At 40.9% G+C, this 13,548-nt stretch overlaps 1 protein-coding gene across 3 annotated transcripts in view; it reads right to left on the minus strand.

The window, feature by feature from the left end:
* USP34 (ubiquitin specific peptidase 34) overlaps positions 1–13,548 on the minus strand; it is a 1,226,195-nt gene that overhangs the window by 801,725 nt on the left and 410,922 nt on the right. For all 3 annotated transcript variants that reach the window (XM_053712051.1, XM_053712050.1, XM_053712048.1), the window contains 2 exons: positions 7,984–8,073; positions 793–888 (listed from right to left, as the gene is read on the minus strand). In XM_053712051.1, the coding sequence (XP_053568026.1) occupies positions 793–888; positions 7,984–8,073 (186 nt within the window). The remainder of the gene's footprint in view (positions 1–792; positions 889–7,983; positions 8,074–13,548) is intronic.

Below are 13,548 nucleotides of genomic sequence, written 5' to 3' on the forward strand. Positions count from 1 at the left end.
TCTCGTTCTCTCGTTCTCTCTCTCGTTCTCTCTCTCTCTCTCTCGTTCTCTCTCTCGTTCTCTCTCTCTCTCGTTCTCTCTCTCTCGTTCTCTCTCTCTCTCTCTCGTTCTCTCTCTCTCTCGTTCTCTCTCTCTCTCTCTCTCTCTAGTTCTCTCTCTCTAGTTCTCTCTCTCTCTCTCTCTCTAGTTCTCTCTCTCTCTCTCTCTCTCTAGTTCTCTCTCTCTCTCTCTCTCTCTCTAGTTCTCTCTCTCTCTCTCTCTCTCTAGTTCTCTCTCTCTCTCTCTCTAGTTCTCTCTCTCTCTAGTTCTCTCTCTCTCTCTCTCTCTCTCTCTCTCTCTCTCTCTCTCTCTAGTTCTCTCTCTCTAGTTCTCTCTCTCTCTCTCTCTAGTTCTCTCTCTCTCTCTCTCTAGTTCTCTCTCTCTCTCTCTCTAGTTCTCTCTCTCTCTCTCTCTAGTTCTCTCTCTCTCTCTCTCTAGTTCTCTCTCTCTCTCTCTCTAGTTCTCTCTCTCTCTCTCTCTCTCTAGTTCTCTCTCTCTCTCTCTATATATATATATATATATATATATATATATATATATATATATATATATATATATATATATATATATATATTTGTACCTTTTTAAAAAAAATCTTGTTAGTGGTCCACGGGATTCAAAATTGTGAGTTTAGTGATCCCCGAGATCTGAAAGGTTGGCGACCCCTGCTTTATATCATAACCAATATTTATAACCACATGCTTTAGGTATCTACTATGCTACAGCCACAACCTCCCTTAATGATACACTTACAGAGTATGCTTGTGCTGTCCATCTCTGATAGATTGAATGTAGTACACCAAGTTATCAAAGAAAAGTTTCATCATATTCAGCTCCTTTTCTGCCCACCTGAAAAAGTGAGTAACACTTGCAGTTGCCCTGTATAACACTTTTATTAGTAAAACTTTTATATAACAATACAAAAATGTAATGGCTTAAAAGTCTAAGTCTCTAATGAGCAAAAGTAGAGCTTTGTATAACCGATCATATTTAAAGGGATACTAAACCGATAGTGAATTGCAACTTTTTAATTTACTCCTATTACTTTTTCTTTGTTCTCTTGCTATCTTTATTTGAAAAAGCAGGAATCGAAGCAAAGGAGCCGGCCCATTTTTGCTTCTGCACCTACGTTGCGCTTGCCGATTGGTAGCTCAATGTACCCATCAATCAGCAACGCTATCCAGGGTGCTGAAACAAAAATGGACCGGGTCCTTTGCTTTGACTCCTGCTTTTTCAAATAAAGATAGAAAGAGAACCAAGAAAATTTCACAATAGTAGTAAATTAGAAAGTTGCATAGAATTGCATGCACTGTCTGAAAATTAAGTTTAGTATCTCTTTAAGGCAACAGATTCTCTAGAAGTTAACAGAGAATTACAATGGTTATCCATGTAGCTGGATATGAGGCATGGGGGCCAGGAAATCCTTAATTAAGCATTGAGAGAGAGAATATAGAGGGAAAAACTAAACACACCTGTTGTAGCACACATTACTTTTATTTTCCTTTGGATTAAAGAAAATGCTAAAATCTAAAGTCTCTAAAAAATATCCTAAAATAAAAAATGTTGCAATAGTGCCAGTTTCCATGCAGCTGGCAAAGGAAGAGATATGGTCTCTGAACGCAGACATAAGCTTTATAACACACAAAATATGAAATACTCCCTATAAACAGGGCTGCAGTTTTATATTATTGTATGCCCATTTTTCCACTGTGAATGGTACTTATGATATGGAGAACATACCTAAAGGAACACATGGGAATAATTACAGGATGTAAAAAACATACTAGAGGGGGGGCGGAGCTTGGCCAGTCAGGAAGATGGCTGTGTGAACAGATAGCTCCTAGACCCATGTTCCCCAAATCTAAATAAAATGCAGGCAACCCTGTAAGAAACCATACCCAACAGAGTCCCCCAGCAACCCAGGACCCCACAGAACTAAAAAAAGAGGAGAATCGAGCTGATCGGTAGGGGATTAGCAGGCCCTCACGACCGCCACGGTATAGACGGCCGCAACAAGCGCGTAGCTGCGCACATAGAAAGATCAGGAGGCTTAGGCGCAACAAAGAAGAAGGCATACCCAGCACCAGAGTACCCGGGAGGGATAGAATTGACCGGGATACCGGCAGCAGGAGGGGCCCAACTTAGAGAGCCGCATGAGCAGCGACACGTGGCCAAGAGACTACGCAAGACCTCCACTGAGTATTAGAAACCTTTATCTATTAAAGCAAAGACAAGGGCCTAGGACACTGGGGAGCAAGTACTAAACAAATCAAACAAAAAAAATTAAGAAGATCCAAGGGCCAGCCAGACACAGGCACATAAGGCATGCAGGGTGCGTGAAATAATCACACTATAAACATACTAATAAAGCTCCATCCATTTTAAGGCCCCTCCACCTGCAACTATTATACATACATGACAAGCCCTTCCACCACACAGCCCAGCTAGTCTCTACCACCCAGCTACAGGCATCACATTATCTGCATCCACATCACCTTGGGAGGTACATAAAACATGCCTGGCTGTAAACTTAACAAACCGGACAATACTCCACATTCCAAGATGCTACAACAATATCTAAAGCCACTTGAATCACCACTGGACACTCAACCTGCGATATCAAGTAACGACTCACACCGGGATGATCCCGTAGATCCTCCCACATCGGCCTCCATTGCTTCAGGCAAAAAATGACCTCAAAGAAATAGTGACAGAAGTCAAGAACTGGTATGGGGACCTGAAGAGAGACCTATCACGAGTGACATAAAGAGTCACTAATCTAGAAGTGAGTCATAACATCGTGGACAACAGGGGCAGAAGAAACAACTTAAGGATAAGGGGTATCCCGGAATCTATACTTCCAGCCGCACTAGAAGGATGCTTGCAGGCCCTATTTAGAACAGTCAAGGGAAATAACAGTGCACCAGATCTGATATTTGAAAGGGCACATTGTGCATTGCGAGTGAAGCCACCCCCCAAGGCCCCGCCAAGAGACGTGATAATTAAATTACTCCACTTTAAAGATAAGGAAGAGATCCTGAGACACACCAGACTGAAGCAAGAAATCACCCACGCAATAAAAAAACGGAGAGATCTCCACTACATCACGAACACTTTGCGAGAACAGAAGATTACTTATAGATGGGGCTTCCCAGTCAGTATAATTGCAACTAGAGGGAATACAACAGCTGTATTCAAGAATAATGAGGATCTACCCCAATTCTGTGAGGCCCTACAGCTCACTATACAACCGCCAGATCCTACGAAGCAGGTGGATACAGACCCACAACATCGGGGGCGCAGACCGAGCCCACCTCCAAAAGGGGCAACAGACACAGTGGCGGATAAACTTCAACCTGAAACAAGAAATCCAGGGGACAGTGTGGTCACTGAACTACACAATGACTGATTGCTCATGGACAACACTAGAAGAGACTCTGACAATACAGCGTTGAGAACAGGTTGTATGCTAACAATGTTTATCTTTCTTTTTCAAGTTGGGTTTGGGGACAGGGATACTGCCCTCATTGTATTGTACAGTAACACATATTTATTGTATTGCTGTTCATCTTTTGTTTTTGTATTTTGTCGACACTTAGAACAACAACAGTTGCTCTTTGACTGTGAATCTTCAACTACTTAGGTTGCTGAGCATAGTCGTTAGCACCAATTGTTTATTCACACATCTCATTTAGCGTGTGCCTCTCCCCCAATAACGTTATTCACATAACCAGTAACTCTTCACGGGTACACATTCCACTAGAACAAAGGAATAGTCACACCCCCTTGATACCACCCTAGGATACTGCACACCAGTGAGGTACAGATTCAATTAGCAGTTAACTCACACAATACGTCAGTCTCCCCAGTCCAAAGAAACACCTTGTACAACGCAGGCATCATGCCTCCAAGACCCTTAAAATTGCTGACCATCAATGCGAAAGGGCTTAACAGCCCAGAAAATCGATCAATAGCCTTTAATCAGCTATATAAAGAGTCGGGCAATATTCTGTACATCCAAGAAACACATTTCAAAAAGGGGAGAGAACCTAAATTTCTAAACAATAGATATAAAATCGCATTCCTGGCCTCAGGTAACTCAAAGAAGGGCGGGGTAGGCATATTCTTAAGAAACACCATCCACTTTTGCCAATCAAATATCATCAAAGATCCCAATGGATCTTGCTTGGTTGTAATTGGATTACTCTTTAACACATATGTGACACTGGTAAATGTATACCTGCCAAACCAGGGGCAGCAGTTGGTGTTTAAACAAGTCACCCAGCTGCTGCTGGAACATTCAAAAGGGATAATACTCCATAAGTAACATCCCATCCTCTACGGTATGGGAAGTCCATAAATGTATGTTGCGGGGGGAGTTTATAAGACACAAGGCCAGAGAGACTAAAAATAGACAATTTGTAAACTCGGTAACTTCCCAAATCAAATACTGGGAGTCGGAACTCAAAAATAATCCTGACTCCTTAGACACACTAGCAAGACTGAGTGCTGCCAAACAGGAGTTTAACAACCACTTGATAAGGGAATACCAGAGGCAAGCAACCAGGTTGCAGCAAAGATATTTCAACATAAATGACAAAACAGGCTCCTCAATGGCTAAGACCCTTAGGAGAAAACAATTAGATGCCCACGTTCACTCGATGACAGATTCGGCAGGCCAAACACAAAGGGACAGCGTGCAAATCACGGAAACCTTTAGGCGATACTACAGGGAATTGTGCAACATCCAGAATGACCACAGACAGGAAGATATCGATAGCTTCTTATCCGACATACAATTAAGCACACTACAGCAGGAAGACACTGAGCAGCTAGACTCACCAATAACACCCAAAGAAAATAAGACAGCAATTAAAAACATGCCTAATGGCAAGAGCCCAGGCCCAGATGGCCTGAGCATAAAATATTACAAGACATATTTACACCATATGTTGGCACCACTATCCTCCTTATTTAATTCCTTGTTAAAGGAAAGGGGATTCACAGACAGCATGCTGGAAGCGCACATTACAGTGCTCCCCAAACCAAGAAAGAACCCAGAAAGACCAGAAAGTTACAGACCTATCTCCCTTTTAAATTCGGACATTAAAATATTTGCAAAAATTTTAGCCACCAGGGTCAATAAATTTCTTCTTAGTCTGATACATCCAGACCAAGTGGAGTTTGTTCCTGGTCGAGAGGCCCGGGATAATACCCTAAGAACATTTCAATTAATATCATACGCCCAATTACAAAACATATCTATGGCCCTGGTCTCCACAGACGCTGAAAAAGCGTTTGACAGGGTACATTGGCAATTTCTCAAATCTGTATTATATAAAATGAAATTCAGTGACACCTTCATAGACTTAATTTTCACACTTTACCAGAACCCTAGAGCGTGAGTTAAGGTGAACGGACTCCTTTCGGATAGCTTTGCCATTAGAAACGGCACGAGACAGGGTTGCCCTCTCTCCCCCATCCTCTTTGCGATCACTATAGAGGTCTTAGTCCAAAAAATTCGGAATGACAGCCAAGTAAAAGGAATTATCACTGCCATTTGTACTTATAAGCTAGCATTATACGCAGATGACATTCTGCTCACCCTGACAAATATGGACTCCTCACTGCATAGAGCCCTAGAGATTTTCCAATACTTTGGAAAAGTCTCGAACTTCCAACTAAACCTCTCAAAGTCTGAGATACTGAACATCACATATGACACAGCACGGCTAGACCAGATCTTACGAGACTGCTCACTTAAAAAACAGGACACTAAGATGAAATACCTAGGCATTTATCTTATCCTCGGACCAGCAGGAGATATTCCAAGCCAAATACAAAAGGTTGGAGACCATTCTAGTAGCGGACCTGTCAAATTGGAAAAAAAAAAAAACAATATTGTGGTTAGGCAGGGTCAATGTGATCAAGATGAATGTACTACCCAGGCTTTTATATTTAATACAGACCACCCCCATACCCCTACCATTAAACTACTTACATAGAATACAAAGCATAATACAGCAATATATTTGGGGGGGAGTAAAGCCTAGAATAACAAAGAACACACTCTACCTACCTAGAGATAGAGGACGACTTGGGTTGCCTAACATAATTGTATACAAACAAGCTATTACTTTACACAAATTGTTAGACTGGTGCAGTAACAACCACAACAAAGTATGGGTGCAACTAGACTGCTCCATACTGGGCACAGGGAACGCCGGGGGAATAGCCTGGCTGTTAGGGAAAGACAGACCATTAGCTGCGTGCGCGTACCCACTGTTCATAGTTTTCTTTGCTAATTGGGACAAGCTTATAAACACCTCCACAAACATATCCTCCAAATTTTCCCACCGGACACCTACATTCCAGAATCGTGCACTGCCTTGGAGTCATAGGGAAATAAGTCTTGGCCACAGAGTAACCTTCAGGGAGCGGACACTCTCGGCTTTGGTTGAGGAGAACAAACTGAAATCTCTTGAAAAAAAATCAAAGAGAGCGAGCCCGACATCAATATGAACTGGTTGGCACACACACAGCTTAGCCATTTCTTAATGACGCACAAGCAAAAACATAACTTTACTAGACAGGTGACCCCATTTGACACACTTTGCCTATGCGAAACACCAACAGAACACGCGATCTCCCTATTATATCAACTACTCTTGATAGAGGATGCACAAACCTTGCCCTCATACAACAGAGCTTGGGAGAAGGAGCTACACACAGACATAGACTTACAAGACTGGCTGACAGCATTTTAGACCACAAAACGATCATCAGTCTTAACCAGGGTTCAAGAATCCAGCTATAAATTTTTATCTAGGTTGTACCTCACTCCTAGTAGGTTAAAACACACATATAAAACAGCCTAGGGGAAATGTTGGAGGGAGTGTGTGAGGGCACTCTTACGAACCTCTGGTGGGACTGTCCTGGATTGGATCAAATCTGGACGGAGATCCTGAATCATATCAGAATAGCTACAGTGAAATCATTACAGAATAGCCCCAAGAAACTTCTGTTTCTCTCATTACCTAACCTTGAAAGTAAAGCAAGTAAGGCCCTAAGATTAGTTATGCTGAATGGAGCTAAGATGTTGATTCCGAGGCATTGGAAAACTAATGCAATCCCAACAGTGGAAGAATGGCGGAGACAGGTTGGCACACTATTACATTTGGAAAGGTATCACCACATGCAGAACGACACATTGGGCACACATGAAATCATGCTGATGCAGTGGAAAGAATGCACAACACGCTTGAACTGAGAAATGACAGGGGAAATGGTTTACTGCACTATGGGTTAAACATTATGTTTTCCCAAGGAGAAGGTGGAGGGGGGGAGAGGCGCGCAGCGTTTACTTAGGTATGCTTATGAATTGTTAGCAGTAGGAAGTTGTGTTGAATTTGAGAAATTTTGTTTTGTATTCTTCACTGTATGTTGATTCTAAAAATTGCGAGTGGCGCTGCTAGGCGCTCTACACGCATAAAGACATTGACTCTAAGGGACCAATCGAAATAACCATAACTGGACATTTTGTGATAGTTAGGAAAGCAGTTTATTATGCAAGGCACTGCCGATATTATGAATGCTCCATGTAAACAGAAAACTTTGGAAAACATGTCATATCTGTATAATTTTCCATAAAGCTCTTTGGGGGGGGGGGGGGGAATTTAAAATAAATGTGATTACCTCAGGAAATCCAGATTATATTCATTGATGAAGTTATAACAAACATATTCATATTCTACAGATTAGAGCACTAGACTGATACCTAGTAATATTATTTGACATGTAGTGTTTTGGAATGGAAAACAACCCTCTTGCCACTCAGTGATCTTATAATGCAGTCTAGTGTTAGAAACTAGTAACACAACACTTATTCCCAATTCAAAAAGTCAAATACAGTGAACAAGAAGCGGTAAACGAATTGTAACTTACATGGTTATCCAATGAGTATCATAACTGCTTCCAAACTGTTGAAAGGTTCCAAATAACTTTGGAAGAAGCCGGAGAGACACAACGACTGACCTAAGAGACAAAAAAAATTTATAAACCCAGAAAATACCTGAAAATAAACTACAAACAATTTATGTGGCTTATTATTTAGGAAGGTAAACATCAAATTTAAAGATGAAAAATTCAAATGCAATTTCAAAAATATTTTTTAATTTAAAAGTAAACTTTTTGATAAACTGATAAATGCAATTATTAGGCAACCAAATATTAGCATATTAATATTATACACAAAATACTGAAACATATTACATTCAAAGCTTGTTTTCATAGTATGTATTTTAATTCCAGTAGATTATAGTCATTTGTTCATAAAATAAAAAAATAATAAAATAACTGAACGTAATACAGCCATCTAAAAGATATCACATTTATCAATTCTAAACGCTGGGGACACAGTGAAGCAGACCAATACATTGTATCTGCAAATTCTGCATTTAAACCCATATAAGGGGGTTAACCCCATAGCTAATGTCTAAATCAAAGCAGCAGACATTGTAACTTATGGGAAGGACATGAACAGTGTTAATTAGATCACTTGCCATGTCCTGCTGAGGATAAGGTACATCTTGTGGCTCTGAGCAGGAATTTAGCTATGGTGTGAAAGAGGTACGAGCAAAAACAAAATTTACATTTACCTGAAAAATTTCTTTCTTTTCGATATTGTGAGTCCACAACGTTATCAATTACTGTTGGGAATATCACTCCTGGCCAGCAGGAGGCAGCAAAGAGCACCACAGCCAAGCTGTTGAGCATCACTCCCGTTCCCACAAACCCCAGTCATTTGACCGCAGGAAAATGGAAAAAAGAAGTAAAACAAAGGTGTAGAGGTGTCTGAGGTTTAGACAAAAAAAACTTAAATTAAAGGGTGGGGTCGTGGACTCGCCATATCCGGAAGTAGATAAATTGATCAGGTAAGCATACATTTTGTTTTCTTTCCTAAAATATGGAGAGTCCACAATGTCATCAATTACTGTTGGGAACCAATACCCAAGCTAGAGGACACAGATGACAAGGGAGGGAGAACAAGACAGGCAGACCAAAACAGAAGGCACCACCGCTTAAAGGGATAGTCAACACCAGATTTTTTGTTGTTTAAAAAGATAGATAATCCCTTTATTACCCAATCCCCAGTTTTGCATAACCAACACTATTATAGAAATACACGTTTTTACCTCTGTGATTACCTTGTATCTAAGCTTCTGCTGACTGCCCCCTTATTTCAGTTATTTTGACAGACTTGCATTTTAGCAAACCAGTGCTCACTCCTGGGTAACTTCATGTGCATGAGCTCAATGTTATCTATATGAAACACATGAACTAATGCCCTCTAGTGGTCAAAATGCATTCAGATTAGAGGCAGTTTTCAAGGTCTAAGAAATTAGCATATGAACCTCCTAGGTTTAGCTTTCAACTAAGAATACCAAGAGAACAAAGCAAAATTGATGATAAAAGTAAATTGGAAAGTTGTTTAAAATTACATTCCCTATTTAAATCATAAAAGTTTTTTTTTGGATTTGACTTTCCCGTTAAAGAATCTTTCTCCCAAAAGAAACCTCAGCAGAGGCAAAAGTATTAAATTTGGAAAAAAAAAGTATGCAAAGAGGACTAAGTTGCAGCCTTGCAAATCTGATCCACAGAAGCTTCATTTTTGAAGGCCCAAAAAGAGGAAACAGACCTCGTGGAATGAGCTGTAATTCTCTCAGGAGGCTGTTGACCAGCAGTCTCATAAGCCAAACGTATTATACTTCTCAACCATAGAGAAGAGAAGTAGCAGAAGACTTCTAACCATTACGGTTTCCAGAGAAACAAACAAACAGAGTAGAAGACAGGTGAAAATCCTTAATCGCCTGCTGGAAAGGCGAATCATACTGCAAAGCCGAGAGTTCCGAAACTCTCCGATCAGAAGAGATAGCAAAAAGAAACAAAACCTTCCAAGATAAAAACTTAATATCTATGGAAAGCAAAGGCTTAAATTGAGCCTGCTGCAAAACTTTAAGAACAAGGTTAAAACTCCAAGGAGGAGCAACAGACTTAAACACATGCCTGATCCTCACCAAAGCCTGAAAAAAAGATTGAACTTCTGGCACATCCCCAGACATCTATGTAACAAAATAGATCATGCAGAAATCTGTCCGAGAACTGACTAACAATCCCTTCTCCAGACCTTCCTGGAGAAAAGACAAAATCCTAGGAATCCTAACCCTACTCCAAGAGTAGCCCTTGGAATCACACCAATAAAGGTATTTACACCATACCTTATGATAAATCTTTGTAGTAACAGGCTTACGCGCCAGAATCATAGTCTCAATGACCGACTTTGAAAAACTACGCTTAGACAGAACTAAGCGTGCAATCTCCAAGCAGCCAGCTTCAGAGAAACGAGATTAGGATGAAGGAATAGACCCTGAGTTAGAAGGTCCTTCCTCAGAGGCAACCTACAAGGTGAAAGAGATGACATCCTCACTAGGTCTGCCTACCAGATCCTGCGAGACATGCAGGAACTATTAGAATTACCAATGCTCTCTCCTGTTTGATACGAGAAATGACTCGTGGAAGGAGAGCAAACTGAGGAAACAGGTATGCTAGACTGAGATCCCAAGGAACCGCCAGAGCATCTAATCAGGGCAGTCTGCGGCACTCTTGACCTTGAACCAAACTTTGGAAGCTTGGCGTTCTGCCAAGACGCCATCAGATCCGACTCTGGCACTCCCCCATTTGAGGGTTAAAGTGGAGAAAACCTCTGGGAGAAGAGTCCACTCTCCGGGATTAAATGTGTCTGCTCAGGAAGTCCACTTCCCAGTTGTCCACTCCTGGAGTGTGGATGGCAGATAGACCGCAATTGTGAGCTTCTGCTCACTGAACAATCCAAGCCACCTCCTTCATTCCTTCATGGCTAAGAAACTCCAGGTTCCTCCCTGGTGGTTGCTGTAAACCACTTAGGTGATATTGTCCGACTGGAACCTGATAAACCGGGCTAAGGACAATTGAGGCTAAGCCCTCAGAGCAATGTAAATCACTCACAACCCAAGATAATTATAAGAAGAATAGACTCCTCCCAAATCCATAGTCCTTGCACCTTCTAGCGAATCCCAGACTGCTCCCCAGCCCAGCAGACTGACATCCGTGGTCACAATCATCTAATCCAGATCTATCCTCTGTGACAGATGCAAAAGATCCCCTTTCCATTGACTGAGTATGCATAACTGCCGAGCTCTCAAATTGAATCGAATAAGGGGAATGATGTCCGTGAAAGCGTCATCAGACCAATTACCTCCAGACAGCGAGTCACTGAGGCCAAACCTTAGCCTGCAGAGAGACAAGAGGTAAGAATCTTGGATATTCTGAGCTTAGTCATAAATATTTTTTTTAGATAAAGAAACTATGGTCCCTAAGAAAACTACCCCTGTAGGTTTTGAATTTTATTAAGCAACCCTGAGATACTATGTCCACAGCCAATCTGGGACATCTCATATCCTCTCTAGAAGAAAACAGAGAAATTCAGCCCCCCACTTGGACCGATTCCGGATCGGGGGCAAACCATTCATGCTGAATTAGACTCAGGTGCAGGTTCTACTCCGACGTCCTTTAGGTGTATTCTTCATGTCTAGTGGTAGAAAAGACATTTTTCCACCCATAATATCAAAAATATTTCTGCCAGACCAAAACCAAACAAGTTCTTACCCTTGTAAGAAAGCACCAGAAGCTTGGACATAGAGGAAAACTCCACTGACCAAGAATTTAGCCACAACGCCCTGCAGACTATCTCAGCGAAGTCAGATAACTTGGCTCCCAGCTTAAAAACGTGTATGGTAGCATCAGAAGAAAAAGAATTGCCTAAATTCTGACCTGGATCTCCCAAAGGAGTCTCTACCAAAATTAATCAAATAAGGAGTTGCACCTAAAGGATGCCGCACTGGACAGTGGCAATACATTTCCATTGATCCTTAAAAGAACAGCTATCCTCTATAACAATCAAAGTTTTCTAAGCCAGAGTAGAAAGCCCCTTCTACTTAAGGCACTGTGCGCTATGAATCTTAAATGAAGTCAGAGACAGGAAACATACTTTTAAGGACAGAAGACGTGGAAAAGGTATCCCTGGAATCTCCTATTCCTGCAAATTAAAGGGACAGTCTACACCAGAATTTTTATTGTTTTAAAAGATAGATAATCCCTTTATTACCCATTTCCCAGTTTTGCATAACTAACACATTTATAATAATATACTTTTAACCTCTGTGATTATCTTGTATCTAAGCCTCTGCAAACTGCCCCTTTTGTCAGTTCTTTTGACAGTCTTGCAGTCTAGCCAATCAGTGCCTGCTCCCAGATTACTTCACGTGCACGATCACAGTGTTATCTATATGAAATATGTGAACTAACACCCTCTAGTGGTGAAAAACTGTTAAAATGCAATCTGAAAGAGGTGGGCTTCAAGGTCTAAGAAATTAGCATATGAACCTCCTAGGTTAAGCTTTCAACTAAGAATACCAAGAGAACAAAGCAAAATTGGTGATAAAAGTAAATTGGAAAATTGTTTAAAATGACATGCTCTATCTGAATCATGAAAGTTTATTTTGGCCTAGACTGTCCCTTTAAACTCTGTTGCACAGTCTGCAACAGGAAAAACTTCCACAGAGGAAGGAACATTGTAGTAACTATTAAGTTTACTAGATAACTTAGGGTTGACACCGACGGGCGTATCGGAGTCGTCCGAAGTAGCCAAAACCTCCTTTATCAATACACGGAGGTATTCAAACTAAAATCTGAAGGATATTACTTCAGCCTCAGGTGAGGGAATTATACTGTTCGAATCTGAGATTTCACCCTCAGAGGCTACCAAAGTATTCTCCTCATCAGACCTATGAGGGAGGCAACCTGTGTAGCAGCAGGTGGAACAGAAACCTTACTATCTGAATCTCTAATATTCCTCTTGCGATTTCCCTTTAATATGGGAAAAGCAGATAATGCCACAGATACCGAAGAAGATACCTGAGCAAAGCAAATAAACACCACCAGGAGACTGAGAGGAACCGCAGGGCACTGTATGTGATGCAGTAAGGCTTGGGACTTTTAAAGAAAACATTTTGGCATTGCCTAAACAGCATTATCCTGAGAAACATAAATATGAGTCATAGGAGGAGAGCTCTAGCTCCGAGAGCAGACTCACAGAAACAAGCACAAAAAATAAAACACTTTAAAAAATTGTGCTGTTACTTTAAATTATATGAAATTGCCTTGGGATGTGAGAGGCAATAATACACAGGCACAGACCCCTATTATAAAATCATGATAAAAATTCTCAAACCTAAACTTTATTTATTAAGGTCTTTAGGCAATAATTCACAGGAACGGACCCTTGTTCCAAGAACATAATAACAATGCTCAAAAATAAACTTTAATTATTAAGGACTTTGCCCAATAAATATGCCTTTCACTTTAAGCACATAAGAAAGCTAAAACTATTAACGTTGTTAAGAGTTAAACCAC

This window comes from Bombina bombina, chromosome 4, assembly GCF_027579735.1.
Source record: "Bombina bombina isolate aBomBom1 chromosome 4, aBomBom1.pri, whole genome shotgun sequence".
NCBI lineage: Eukaryota > Metazoa > Chordata > Amphibia > Anura > Bombinatoridae > Bombina > Bombina bombina.